This window comes from Nyctereutes procyonoides, unplaced genomic scaffold (assembly GCF_905146905.1).
Source record: "Nyctereutes procyonoides isolate TBG_1078 unplaced genomic scaffold, NYPRO_anot_genome, whole genome shotgun sequence".
In the NCBI taxonomy this organism is placed as follows: Eukaryota; Metazoa; Chordata; class Mammalia; order Carnivora; family Canidae; genus Nyctereutes; species Nyctereutes procyonoides.
The window spans coordinates 3,545,060-3,558,979 of NW_026575041.1; the positions used below are offsets into that span (position 1 = coordinate 3,545,060).

The following is a 13,920-nucleotide window of genomic DNA, read 5'->3' on the forward strand; positions in this document are numbered from 1 at the left end:
AGTATCCGAGAAGGGACAGGAATCACAAGAATGCTCTCACCACCCTCCTGACATGCCATCACTTCGGTCTCTTCCCACAGGCTCCTCCTCACCCAGCCCCTTGTCTCTTTACAGGAAGCAGCACAATTCAGGGGGAGGGGACGTTAATTTTGGAGTCATGTGGCCCCGCATCTGAATTCTGGCTCTGCCACTTAATTAGCTGTGTGACCTTAGGCAAATTACTTAACTGATCTGAGCCTCAGTTTCCTCATCTGAAAAATAAGAACAGTGCTTTTCTGCTCCTGGGGTCTTTGGGGGGCTGTCTATAAACACAAAACATCTCCAGGTACTAGCAGGTATTAGACCACTGGAAGAGGCTCAAGTCCTACAAACACAATTGCTCTCTAGGTTGATTCATAAGTGGTCACTCTTTATTATTTGTAAGTTGTTTGCTCTGCAGCACAGATACTTTAAGATTCAGAATCTCAGACTCAGAGGATCCTCTCACTGAAAAGATGGGGACGCAGGCCCCAGAGAAGTAACTCAGTCAAGGTCACACAGGGAACCATGGCAGAGCTGGAACTCATACATGGGTTTCTGATATCAAATCTATGCCTCTTACCCTTGTGTCACTGCTAAATCAGAGAATTATTTTAAACAGGATTGGAGATCACCTGGTCAGACTCCCTTCCACACTCAGAGGAACTGAGGCCCAGAGAAGTTTGATGAGCAGGTGAAGCAGAAATCAGGAGAGCAGGAGTTCTCCTGCCAATGCACAGATGAGCTGAACCCAAGGGTAAGAAAGACATGCTGAAAGCCATCTGTAAACCTATAGCAGAGCCACACTTGAGCCCACCAAGGAGGAGGCTAAAGACTTTCCAGATCAGGGGATCCCTGGGTGGCGCAGCGGTTTGGCGCTTGCCTTTGGCCCAGGGCGCGATCCCGGAGACCTGGGATCGAATCCCACGTCGGGCTCCCGGTGCATGGAACCTGATTCTCCTTCTGCCTGTGTCTCTGCCTCTCTCTCTCTGTGACTATCATAAATAAATAAAAATTTAAAAAAAATAAAAAAAAAAAGACTTTCCAGATCATCCCCTGCTTGGCTTCAGTCTCTGTCCCCTGATAACACTGCAGGGTCACTGCGGCCTGTTCCTAGGCTCGACTCTGATCACAGCAGGGGGAGTTTAAGCAACTTCGGATTAAATCAATTTTCAACAAGCAGTCTGACCCTGTCTCTGTACCCCAGGACTGATCATTCACTCATTCACGTATTCATTCAAAAATCATTATAGACATCTGTGTGCCAGGCCCTGGGAGCTGGCTGGTAGCAGAGGATACAAAAGTGAATTGGTTATGTTCCCTCCATTCAAGGGGTGCAGAGTCTACTGGGGAGAACAGAAATGGGCAAATGTGAGTACGAGGTAATTGTGCTATAACAGGCAGTTCAGGAGCACGAGGAAGCCCAGAGAAGGGCAGGACGTTCCAGACCCCAGATGCTCCCTTCCCCCGGAAACCATTCACTCTCACTTTGCTTTAGCAGGGAGGAACAATCCCCCCCCACCCCCTCTCATACCACCCCACTGTGCTTTGCAGGCCTGTCTGTGCTGGCCTGTGCAAAAGAGAAGATGAAAGTTCTTACAGTACAGCTGCAGAGGACACACTGGTTGGGCAGGCGGGAAGGGAGCAGCTCATGGGCACTGAAGATCTCTCCGTGTTGGTACATGGTCCCATTGTGCTGGCAGTACTTTGGGGGGGCCCGGAGCCCAGAGGGGGTGTGAGGTTCTGCAGATGAGGGGGCAAGGGGAAGAGAAAATGAAGTTTCACATCACTCCAAAAGGTTTGTTAAAATTAACTGGACCACTTTACTGAAGATTCTGCATCTAATCGTATCTTGGGATTTAAACCAGACTCCAGTCTCAGCCTTCCCAGCCAGTCTTCATATTAGCTAATTGAGAGATCTCGCTGATACCTGCATCTGACCATGTCAATCCCTCTCTTGGGTCCCCACCATGGCCTTTCAGCCCCTCAGTGTCTGAGCTGGCCCTGACAAGAACAAGAAGGCAAGGCCAGAAGCCTCAGCCCCACTGAGCCCCATGTGGTGGGGACCTGTTCGTTCAACATTCAATGAGCATATCTATGAAACCCCTTTAGTGCCAGGTACTATTCTAGGTGGTAGGGATACAGCAGGAAACAAAGTCTCACACAGAGCTATATCCTAGGGGAGTCAGCTGGAATGATCTAGACTGTCCTGTGCTTGGTGTAAGCTCCATCATTCACTGGCTGCCACAGCCCCATTCCTCAGAACCTGCCAATCAGCCAGTCCTCACCCTGCCAGGCAGTGGGGTAAGTCTCCAGTTTTGAGAGAACCTACTCATTCTCTCAAGACACCTTCACTAAGCACCTTGTCTATACCAGGCATCAGGCTAAGCATCGGGAATGGAGTGCCGAGTAAGACCCACCCCCTCCCACCAGGAAACTCACAATCTAAGTGGGTAGAGAGACATTCTACAAGCAGTGACACTGTAGTAAGGGCTTGAGCAATGGAAGCACAGTTGTGGCACCACAGAGAAGTGGGGAGGGAAGTTGGTGGGAAGGCTTCCTGAAGGAGCTGATGGCTGAGCTGAGTCATGAAGAACATGTAGAGCCATAGAGCTGGGCAGGCAAAGGGGCAGGATGTGGAAATAGAGAGGCAGAGAGGAGCATGTACTGGGGAAGGGGCCTGGGCACAAAGTCAGCAAGGAGAGGTAAGCAAGGACTCCTGGAGTGAGCCTCTCCAAGGAGAAGGCATAATGCTCCCCTCGCCAGGCAGGGTGAAGCTCAAAGCCCCTGCTCCCCAAGGGAACCCAGAGCCATGAATACCTATGACCCAAGTCAGAGCCATGGGGAGATCGTTTCTGGGGTCCCACATGGAAAACAAATGTACTTGACACACATATTCCCCACAGGTCCCCAGCTCACCAGAAGACCCCTAGCTCCAGAGCCTGGAGCCCCATTTTATCACCTTCTTGATGCTTCTAAGCATTGATTCTCCTCTCAGCATCTCCCCGCTTTGAAGCTGGTCTCCCACTAGCTGCCCCTCATTGGCCATTTGGTTGCATATATACTTGGTTATGCTAATTCCTTCTCAGACCATTTCTCCTCTCCTCTCTTTTACCTTTGTTTTTTTTTTTTTAATTTTTATTTATTTATTTATTTATGATAGTCACACAGAAAGAGAGAGGCAGAGACACAGGCAGAGAGAGAAGCAGGCTCCATGCACCGGGAGCCCGACGTGGGATTCGATCCCGGGTCTCCAGGATTGCGCCCTGGGCCAAAGACAGGCGCCAAACTGCTACGCCACCCAAGGATCCCTCTCTTTTACCTTTGCTTCCTAGAATCCCAGTCTCAGAATCTCTTAGAACCTTAAAATCATAGAACCATAGGCATTCAGCATTAAGATACACAGAGTGCCTGAACTTCACCACTGGGAGGAATCTTGGAGAACATGTACTCCAACTCCTTTGGTCATTCCCAGCCTCAGGGCCGTAATCCTGGCATCACCCTACAGCTCCTCCCAGCTCCTGCTCGCTCATCCCACTGACATGGGGCATGTCCACTCCCTCTAGCTCCGACCAGCCAGAGAGAGCTTGGAGTTCACATGTGCCATCCATAGGCCAAGCACACTCCTGTTTCCTTCAGCCACTTCCCAAATTTTCTCCCTCTTCCTGCCAAGCCCAGCTACCTAAGAATGAGAAGACTGCGGCTACCCCAGCTTTCCTTGGGGATCCAGGATGTTTCTTCCTCTGAGTACCTTTGCCTCCTCGATACCTCTGATGGCTAGAGACTGCCCTCTCTCATTCCAGGTGCCTCCCTCAGCCATAAGCCCTAATTGGGATGGGAGTAAGGATCAGTGGGCAAGGGGGAGGAAGGAGGCTACTCACCCACACACCGCGGACAGCACTGCTGTGGCTCGGTCACAGGTTGCGGGCAGTGGACAGGCGGGCAGTGGAGGCGGTAACAACTCACATGGGCACTCTGAAGGGGACACAGGGAAGTGGTCCTGATTCTAAGAGCCACTGCCTCCCACCCAAACCCAACCTCTCCCAAAACCCCATCCCCACTGTGGGGCACTATACTCATTTTAAGCCTGTGACAGGACAGGATAAAAACAATCAACTCAATTTGTCAGGTCTCTCCCCTTCCCAGCTCACATGCCCCACCATGGAGGAGGGGGTAGGGTACATGGATTTGCACAGATCCATGTCCATTTCCTGATGTTTGAGAAATAAGAGTAAAAGGCTGGAGTTACTTTGATGTTGATCTTGACTGTTGTTATTTTAACTCTAGGACTTCATTCTTTTACCTCTGGGCCTGAGCTTCATGGCTAAGAGGGAAATGTGACACACGAGGGCCGGAGACAGGGATGGAGACATGATGAGATGCCTGATGTGGTGATGACTCAGGGCTTTGTGATCCACTCCCTGAATCTCTGAGAGGTTTGGGAAAACTTACACGACACTTTGGAGCTGGCACCAGAGTAGCAGGGGCCCAGAGTTCTTTTGCTTTTTCAAGTACAGCAAATGGGGGAGAATGATACAGAGAAACTAAGAAAGAGAGAGATGAGCAAAAACAGAAGAACTGAAGGGAGAGAGGCCGCTGCTCCTTCTGGAGATGGTCCTAGCTTTCCAGACAGGATCTGTCAGCCCAACCTGGGCGTCCCACACCTTATTCTCCTCTCTGCTATAAGGGCCATTGCACTATGTTGTAATGAAACATTTATCTTGGTCTCGTCTATTCAACCACCAATTCCCAAGAACAAGGGCCATGCCTCATCTGTTCCTCTCTGAATTGTCAGCTCAGGGCCTTGCTCCGAGCTAGTGCCCATGCTGGTCTGAATGAAGGAGTGACTAAGTGAGAGCCAGGAGAGAAGTGAGAAAGAGCCTCTTGGTTAGATGAATGGAGCCAGCTTTGTTCAACTGTGAAGTTGGCAGGTTTGCTTCCAGCCCCCTGCCTACCGAGTTTCCCACAGCACCTCTTGCCCCACAGAAAACCCTAGACCAGCCTACAGGCCCTCTGGATCACTGCTTCCCAAGATGGCCAGATCACAGGGACTAATCAGCACCAAGGGGCATCCCAAAGTCCATGGAATTGGTCTGAGTTCCAAAAGGGGCCTTCTAGAGGCCTGGCACACATGATACTTAATGTCTAGAGGGTGATCTGAGCCCCTCAAAAGAGTAACTAGGAGTTCAAGGAACTATGTGACCTGAAGAGTTAGAATTTCTCTCTTTGATTCCAGCTTGGAGGTGCCTAGTTATAGAGACGATCAGCAACATGCAACCGGGAGTAAGGTGGGGACAGGTGAGGGGTTGAATGGGCAGGTGACTGGGCAGGAGGCCTGGCAGCCAGATCGCCTCTCAGGAAAGTCAGAACTACCATTTACTGGGTAGCAACTAGATAGGGGCTGTATATTATACATAAATATATTATCTCTCTTCATCTTCTCAGCAATCCTCGGGGTAGGTACTGCTATCCAAACTTTTGCAAGGAGATAAGAGCTTCTGTCCAAGAGGTTAAGTTGCCTAAGACCACACAACAGATGAGCACTGTCTTCAGGGTCCATGTACTTTCCATGATGCTGGGCCACCTCTGGTGACTGAGGGGACTCATCCATTCACTCAGTATTTACTGCATGACTACCGGGTGCCAGGCCTTCTTCTAAGCTCTAGGGACACAGCAGTGAAACTGACACGGTTTTTGCTCTCAAACAACTTGTATCCTAGGAGCAGGACACAGACTATAAAAACTAAACAAGTAGGAACACGATCATTTTGGATGTTAAATTTATGATACAAATAAAACAGGGGATGTGATTGAGTTAACGAAAATAGACTATTTTAGAAAGAGCTGTCACAGAAAGCCTCATGTATGGGATGAACTTCAAGATGGAAGGGACCTTTCCAGAGGAGGTCTTGTGGGGGAAGGATCCAGGTGGAGGAACAACCAGATAGGAGGTCTGAGAAAAAGGCAGAAGTCAGTTCATGCAGCCCCCAAAGCAGGAAATTTGAATTTTACTTTAGATGCAATGAGAAGCTACTAGGCTTTAAGAGTAGAACATAACATGATCAATTTTATGTTCAGAAACGATCATCCTAGCTGCCATGTGGAGGAAGGACTTAGGAAACAGGGAGACCCATTGGGAGGCTGATACAGCAGCCCAGGGAGAGATGAAGGTGGCTTTTATTAGAGGAGTGGTGATGGTGGAGAGAAGTGGAGGGATTCGGGGTATATTTTGGAGATACCACCATAGTCTCCTGGGTTGGGGAACCTGTGTATGTGGGAACTCTGGGAAGCCGGGGAGAAATGAATTGACTCCAGTAGATCACAAAACTTGGACTTTGTCAACTGGACCACACGATACGTCTGGAATTTTCTGTTGGTTTTTTCCTGTCTCTGGCTCTATTTCATAAAGTTCTTTTTGTAAAGACTGATTGGCCTCAGATGTGCTAAGAAGAACCAAGTAGAAGCAGTTGTGAGTGGCTATGTCGCCACTGGCACCAGCGTTCTGCCTGGGGCCAACATGGTAGAAGCAGTAGATCAGAGGGAAAGATCCTAGGAGGAATGAAACCCCAGTGATCAGATCAGGAGAGGGGCTGGTCCACCCCCTTCACCTCCCAGTGTCTTCTCAGAAGCTCTTCTCTGCTCCCATTCTGACGATTGTCTTAACGAGGGAGACTTTTACAGGCCTCCTGCATTCCTCTCTTGGCTTTGTGCAGGGAAAGACAGGCACCAAGAGGCTGGTTCCAGGTAGGAGCCAGGTACCCTGTCCCCCCAACCACCAGCACCCAGAGAGGGCTGAGGATATTACACCAACCAGACTGGGCTCCAGGCAGCTGAACCAGAGCTGAGGGTGTTTTAAGCCTCCCAAATCACTCCGTCTCCATCCTCATCCCTGGCCAGAGAACTCTAGACCTGGGGGTCTTATTTATTCCACCTAGTTGACGGTACAAGGCTCTGTGGAGGTTGCCATGGTGGAGTTGGAAGGGGGAGACAGAGGTGAACAGAGTCTGTTCAGCCTCCCGCGGGACTCCGAATCCAGCCTCAGTGAGTGCCCAGTCAGACCTGCTCTCAAAGGGCTGTGACTGACAGATCTAGGAGGGGCTGTACCTGACAGACACAGGTAACTGTTACACTTGGCCAACAGGGATCAGGAGGGAAGGACACAGAAACGTATGTAGCACCCCAGAAGAAGACACCCTTGCAGGCAAGGCATTAAATAAGGCTAATGGTGAGGGTGGCATTTGGGTGAAGCCTTCCTTGAAGAATTGATATTTGAGCCAGTGGCCTTGGAAGAACATATCCTAAGGCAGGATGGCAAGAGAAGTGGCTGGAGGAAACGGCACAAGGAAAGGAAGGAGTGGGAGGTCAGGACAGAGAGGCTCTTGTCCTGGGACACAGGCACGGCTGGCAGCAGCAGAGGTGGAAGGAAGGCTGGCTGAAAGACAGACGGCCCAAGTCCCCAGCCCAGTCCCGGTGTGACTTATCTCTGGGAGGTGCACAGTAGCTCCCACGTATTGAGTGCTTGCTGCTGAAGTGCCACAGCCCCACCCTCCCTCTGGGGTTGACCCCTCTGGGGTCTCCCAGACATACCTCTCCCAGGTGGCCACGTGGCCAGAGGAACTTACTTCAGAGCAAGTACAGCGCAGGCAATACATCAGGCCCTGTGGCTCCAAGTAGGGGTGCCAGCTCTCACCCGGGGCATATCTCTTCCCGTGGAAGAAGCAGAACAAGTCTGGACCTGGCAAACCAACCAGTGCTTTGTCAGTCCCAGGAGGCTCCAGCCCAAAGACCCTGCTTCATCCCTCCTTCTCTCTGGCTGTAGGTAGGATGTCACCTGAACCAGACAGGCGAAAGAGAACCTCCCAGGTGTGCTCTCCTAGTGAGGCACCCAGAATATCTGAGCTTGTCAGCTTGACTACACTCTTGCTGAGTGACTATGGGCGTGTCACTGCCCCTTTCTGAACCTTAGCACTTCTCTCATAGGGCAGTTAGAAAGATCAAACAAAGTGCTTACAGATTTAAATTGTGGTATAACTGTTATTAGATGGATGATCCGAGGCCCCAGAGGATAAATTACACCTTTATGGTCACATAGGAAGTCAGTCACCAAGCAGGGATGATAGTCTGCGTCTCCTGACTCAGTCCAGTACTCCTTTTGCCCTCACAATCACACTGGCTTCCTTTCCCTTGGTCCCATTTTGCTTATTTATTTACTGAATCTCTGCACACACTACAGACACACACACCCTTCCCACTGCTGACCCTCTCTCTACTCACACACACATGTGAACATAGGTATACACAGGCACACCTTCTCTCTGGATCCTTTTTCAATAAAGCTGCTCAGAGCAGCTTTCGTGCTTTCACAGTGTACTGTGTCCTTATAGTTCAGGGAGCTGTGATGAGAGTGTTTGAACTGGGAAAACAAGGACTGCCTAGCCAAAGGTTCTTAGAAAGCTGGCTTTTTTTTTTTTTTTTAAGATTGTATTTATTTATTTGACAAAGAGAGAGAGAGCACAAGCAGGGGGAGCAACGGGCAGAGGGAAAGAGAGAAGCAGGCTTCCCGCTGAGCAGAAAGCCCAGTGTGGAGCTAGATCCCAGGATCTTGGGATCATGATCTGACCTGAAAGCAGATACTCAACGAAATGAGCACCCAGGCGCCCCAGAAAGCTGACTTTTAAATATCCTTAAAGATGGTCATCGCTATGACTATGACTGCATATCAATTGATCATTTTTGTGATCTGCATATCCGTTGTCAATATGCAGGTGAAGGCTTCTAAGAACGATTGAGGAATGGTTGTTTCCTTAGGCTAGATACCTCTCCTGAAATCCTGCTTTCCTGAAACCCCCTCTTTCACTTCTCACAGCCAATCAGCCACCCAGGCTGCCCCGCCTCTTACAGATCACCACCAAAGGCGTGGGTGAGGGCTCCAGGTCAGGCCCTATCCCTGCCACTCCTCCTCCTCACAGGTAGCCAGTGATTTTTTACAAGCCAGAGGGGATGCTATCATTACTTACAGGAAAACTCTACATTACCTAAGAACAAGCTCTAGGGTGGAAGTAGGATGCTTAGCACAAGCTAAGTGTCTGCAAAGATTTGTGGGATTGAGTGAGCTTGAGATATGGAAAAAGGAGCCAACATTTATTGACTATCTTCTCTTTACATAAATTACTTAATTACCACACTGACATTATTATTTTGAGCATGAAATTGGATAATGCTCCTCAAGGGCTTACTCAGCCTAGTTCCTGACACTTGTTGAATCCTATTATTATGATAATTGTGGTAACAATGACCCTGCAAGATGGGTCATCTTGAATAAGCTGGATCTTGTCCCTCTAAGCAGGGTCATTGGGACTGTTACCATCATTATGAGAAAACCAGATGGAAAAACTGAGGATCTGGCACCTAAGTGCCTTGCCCAGGCCGTCTAGCTCGTGATCTGAACCCAGAACTTCACTCCAAGGCAGAACTCCTTGCAGATCACCTCCCTCCTCCATGGCTTTTTGCCCAATCTCACGGTCCAGAGGCCTCAGCGGCCACCATACCCTAGTCCCTATTTTCTTTCCTAATCCCCTCCGGGTCTAGAGTCTAGAGGTTGCCTTTCACACTTCCTCCTGCCCACTTTCTAGAGTCTCACACTTTCTGAATCTTTCTCGCAGGCAGGATTTCCTCTCAGTGTTGGGGGTGGCCTGGGGTGCAGGCTGGCACACACCTCCAAAGGAGAGGAGCTCTGGGGCCATTCCTAACCTTTAGAAAGATTCCCCTGTAAGAGACTGGAAGCGGCCTCCCCCTGGCTCCTTGCACTGCTCCTGGCCTGCCCCTGGCTCCTTGCCCTGCTCCTGCTCTGTCTCTCAGCGGGCCTCCCTGAACAAAGATTTGCGGCATGGTCATGGTCCATGATGCCCTCAGTCTGCTTCAGTGGCCACTGGGGACCATAGGACCACACGGCTTAGCTCCCTCCCTGTCCCCTCCCGTGCTCCCCAAAGCAGAGGGGGGATCAGACAGCAGATTTATTTCCCAGCAAGGCCCAGGCTGGCCCGTATCAAATGAGCTGTGTTTATCTCTCAGCCTCTGCTGGCAGAGAGGGCGGGACACAGCCCCAGCTGGGGTGCTTGTCAGAGCCAGCCCAACTCTCCAAGGACTGAATAATGTCTTTCTTCCTCGGTCCCCTCCCCCCACCAGGGAGGGGCCGATTGCGACACGACCACCTTCCTGGGGGCGGCCCTGTGGCCTGGCTCCTGTGCCAGTTGGCACCCCAACCCCTCGCTGCCTGCTCAGAGCCTGGAGACAGAGAAAATGTCTTAGCCCATGCCCAGGCCAGGAGGCCGCTTGCCCCACCAACAGACCTGGCAGCAGTTGAGAACATTGGGGGCCTGGCAGGCTGGTCCCTCAACCCCAGGGGGCCTCCTGCAGCCACAGCCACAGCACACCACACCCTCCAGAAGATGAGAGGCACAAGGAAGGGTGGCATTGCCTGGGGTTCCCTCTTATGCTAGGGAGGTGAGTGCCCAAAGCTATGCCAAAGCCAGGGGGAAGGAGGAATGGCCAGGCCTCAGTGGCTCCATCCCTGCAGTCCTGGCATTAGCCCTGATCCTTGCTAATGGCCGGTGGATGGAGCTCTAGCTCCTTATGCCACGAATTCACTGTGTGACAATGAGGAAGACTTTTCTTTCTCTGATCCTCAGTTTCTCCCCTGCAAAATAAGGGGGAAGGTGAACTTTGATCTCCAAAGGTTTCTGAACAGATACTGATTATGAATCCATGATTTCATAATCCTAAGACTCCAAAGTTCTAGGTTTCTAAGATTCAAGACTTGAGAATTCTGTGCTTCCAAGGGCCTACATTCCATGAGAACATGAAGCTTCTAGAACTGCATGATTTTGTGGTTCTAAGATTTGATCATTTCAAACTTCCATGATTTAGGATAATATTGAGGGTCTCCTATAGGGTCTCCTATACCCATCAGTATATGGGTATAGGAGACCATCCTGGTTCTCAGGAGCTCCAACGTGGGCTAAGATAAGGTTCAGGGAGCCAGTGAGGGCTGATCTGAGTGGCATGAAGAAGGAAGCAAAGCATGTCTCTCACATCCCCTCCCTTCCCATCTATTCCTTTTGGTCTTCTGTGGCCTTCCATACCTGCCCTTGGTCCTGCCCTTTCCACCCATATGCATCATCCCATCCATCTGCACCCACATCCCTCTTCCCAACTCAGGGGGGCACCTTCTCTCAGGTATCTTTAGAAGTTAATGGTCCTTAGCAGTGATATTTAATCCAGGAAAAAGACAGTAGTGAAGGAAGTTTTCATTTGAAAAGGACAATTGGCCCTGCTCCAGGCTTAAGATAGAGAAAAATTAAAGTTGGACAGGTCTCTTGCCCTCAAAACCCCTTACTCAGTGGAGGTATGTATATAGTCCAAAGACTCTGGCTTTGGAATCAGATAGGTAGAGGTTCTGATTGGTTTTGGGTTTTATTTTATCAAGGGAGGGGTAGGGGGAGAGGTAGAGAGAGAGACTCTTAAGCATGGAGTCAGTGGCAGGGCTCGATCTCACAACCCTGGGATCACAACCCTGAGATCATGACCTGAGTCAAAACCAAGACTGAGACACTTAACCAACGGGGCTACCCAAGCACCCCAGATCTGACTTTTATCTGCCGCCTGAGTTTAGATAAGTTACTTATTCATTCTAGGCCTCAGTTTCCATAGCTGTCAAATGGGATTAGTAATAATCTCTACCTCTCTGGATTATTGTAGAATTAAATCAGATAACATATGTAATATACCTAGCACCTGACACATATTAGATGCTCAATTAAATGGTAGGCTATAAAACAAAAAGTGGATCTGGGTTCTGACTCCAAACTACACTACCAGCTTTTACTTCCATAATTCTATGGGCAGCCCCCAGGCACCCATTAGGTTGTGAACATCATGGTAACTGCCACTGAGGTAAACCTCTCAGGTGTCATTTATAACCTTACCAACTCTGTTCCCTGTGGCTCCCCACACTCTCTTAGCTGCAGTCACAAGCAGGACTCCCTCAGCACCCCCTGGGCTTACATAGACCTCAGGGCCGGGTTATAGAAATCAAAGTGGAGGGGTAAGGGGCTGGAGATCAGGCTGGAGAGGGAGGGAGAGGCTCAGGAAGGGCCTTGAAAGCCCAGAGGGCAAAAGAAAGCCATGCAAAAGTTTTAAACCAGGGTGTGCCTGTGGTCATATTTGCATTTTACCATAATCACTGTGGCCACAGGAGTGGAGAAAGGATTGGAGGAGTTGGAGGGCAAAACTGGAGACAGAGAGATCATGGGAGGTTGTTGCAGAGAGGTTGTTGCAGTCACTGGTTTTGAAAGCATGCTGGCCTGAGCCAAGATGGAAGCAGTACCCACGGGTAAAATGCAGATTTGGGGAATACTTCGGAAACATGGTGGGTGAGCTGTGGGGCAGGCTGGAAACAAGTTGGGGAGGGAAAAGGAGTAGTCCAGGATGTGGTTGCGGCTTCAGGCGGGTGGACGTGGAGCACCTGACATGCCAAGCAGGGATATTATCATGAGTTAGAATAGCTTATCATCGGGGATCCCTGGGTGGCTCAGCGGTTTAGTGCCTGCCATTGGCTCAGGGCATGATTCTGGAGTCCCGGGATCAAGTCCCACATCGGGCTCCCTGCATGGAGCCTGCTTCTCCCTCTGCCTGTGTCTCTGCTCCTCTCTCTCTCTCTCTCTTTCTCTCTCTCTCTGTATATGTCTCCCATGAAGAAATAAATAAATAAAATCTTTTTAAAAAAGGATAGCTTATTATCATTAGGAATAGTACTATTACTTCCTGCTCTTCACTCAGTTATGGAACTTCTGTGTATCAGGTCTTACGCATGTTGGTGGGCCTGGGCTATGACTTAGACACAGTCCCCATCCTCAAGGAGTTCACAGACTTATGAAGAATATGGATGGATAAAATATAGTTGACCCTGAACAATATGGGTCTGAACTGTGCGGGTCCACTTGTTAGTGGATTTTATACAGTACAGTACGGGTACCTGTATTTTCTCTTCCTTATGATTTTCTTCATAACATTTCTTTTTCTCTAGCTTACTTGATGTAACATACAAGATACAGATTAATCCACTATTTATGTGACTGGTAAGGCTTCAAATCAACAGGAGGCTATCAGTTAGTTATTAAGTTTTAAAGGGGAGTCAAAAGTTACGTGCAGATGTTTGACTGTGCCGGGGTTGGTGCCCCCAACCCCCACATTGCTCAAGGGTCAGCTATACATCAGTGTGGCAAGTTCTATTATAATGGAAGCACAGAGTCTTTAGGGAAGGCTTCCCTGAGAAGATGCCTGAGCTACATCTTGAAGTAGTTAACCAGGTGCAGACAGAGGGGAAGGGCCTGTCTGGCAGAGGGAGCTACACAGCCAAGGCACAGAGGTGGGGGTGACTGTGATTCATGCAAGGCCGCTCATGGCGGGTGGCTGGCATGTGCTAGCGCCCCTCCTTGCCTGCAGCGTCCACTTGGAGAGGCCACAGCCACAGCTCTTCCCTAGCTTGATACTGGCTTAAAGTGATTGGACTTGGCTGATCTCCTCTGAATTGAGGGGCAGCGGTGTTTACTAGACAGACTCTGAATGTTATCATGTCACCCCAGTCTGTTAAGCACTGGCTCTTGCCTGCTTTTCCAGCAATACTCTCAGTGGAGGCCTTGTTTTCAGCCTCACCTCCTCTTGCTGAATTTCTCACTCTTGCACCACCTCACCAGGCTCTTTCTCACGTCTCTTCCTCCCGCGCTGTTTCCTCCCCACCTTGGAATGTGATTCTCCAACTCCACGTTTGGCCAGCTCATTCCCATTCTTCAAAAGCCTGTCCAGATGCCACCCTGTGAAGCTGCCCCATCCTTCCAGGCCAGC

At 49.9% G+C, this 13,920-nt stretch overlaps 1 protein-coding gene across 4 annotated transcripts in view; it reads right to left on the reverse strand.

Moving 5' to 3' along the window:
• The window catches only part of CHRDL2 (chordin like 2), a 33,099-nt gene that overhangs the window by 13,300 nt on the left and 5,879 nt on the right, over positions 1–13,920 (reverse strand). For all 4 annotated transcript variants that reach the window (XM_055320852.1, XM_055320853.1, XM_055320850.1 and 1 more), the window contains exons 2-4: positions 7,641–7,753; positions 3,900–3,993; positions 1,619–1,761 (exon numbers count right to left, since the gene is read on the reverse strand). In XM_055320852.1, the coding sequence (XP_055176827.1) occupies positions 1,619–1,761; positions 3,900–3,993; positions 7,641–7,753 (350 nt within the window). The remainder of the gene's footprint in view (positions 1–1,618; positions 1,762–3,899; positions 3,994–7,640; positions 7,754–13,920) is intronic.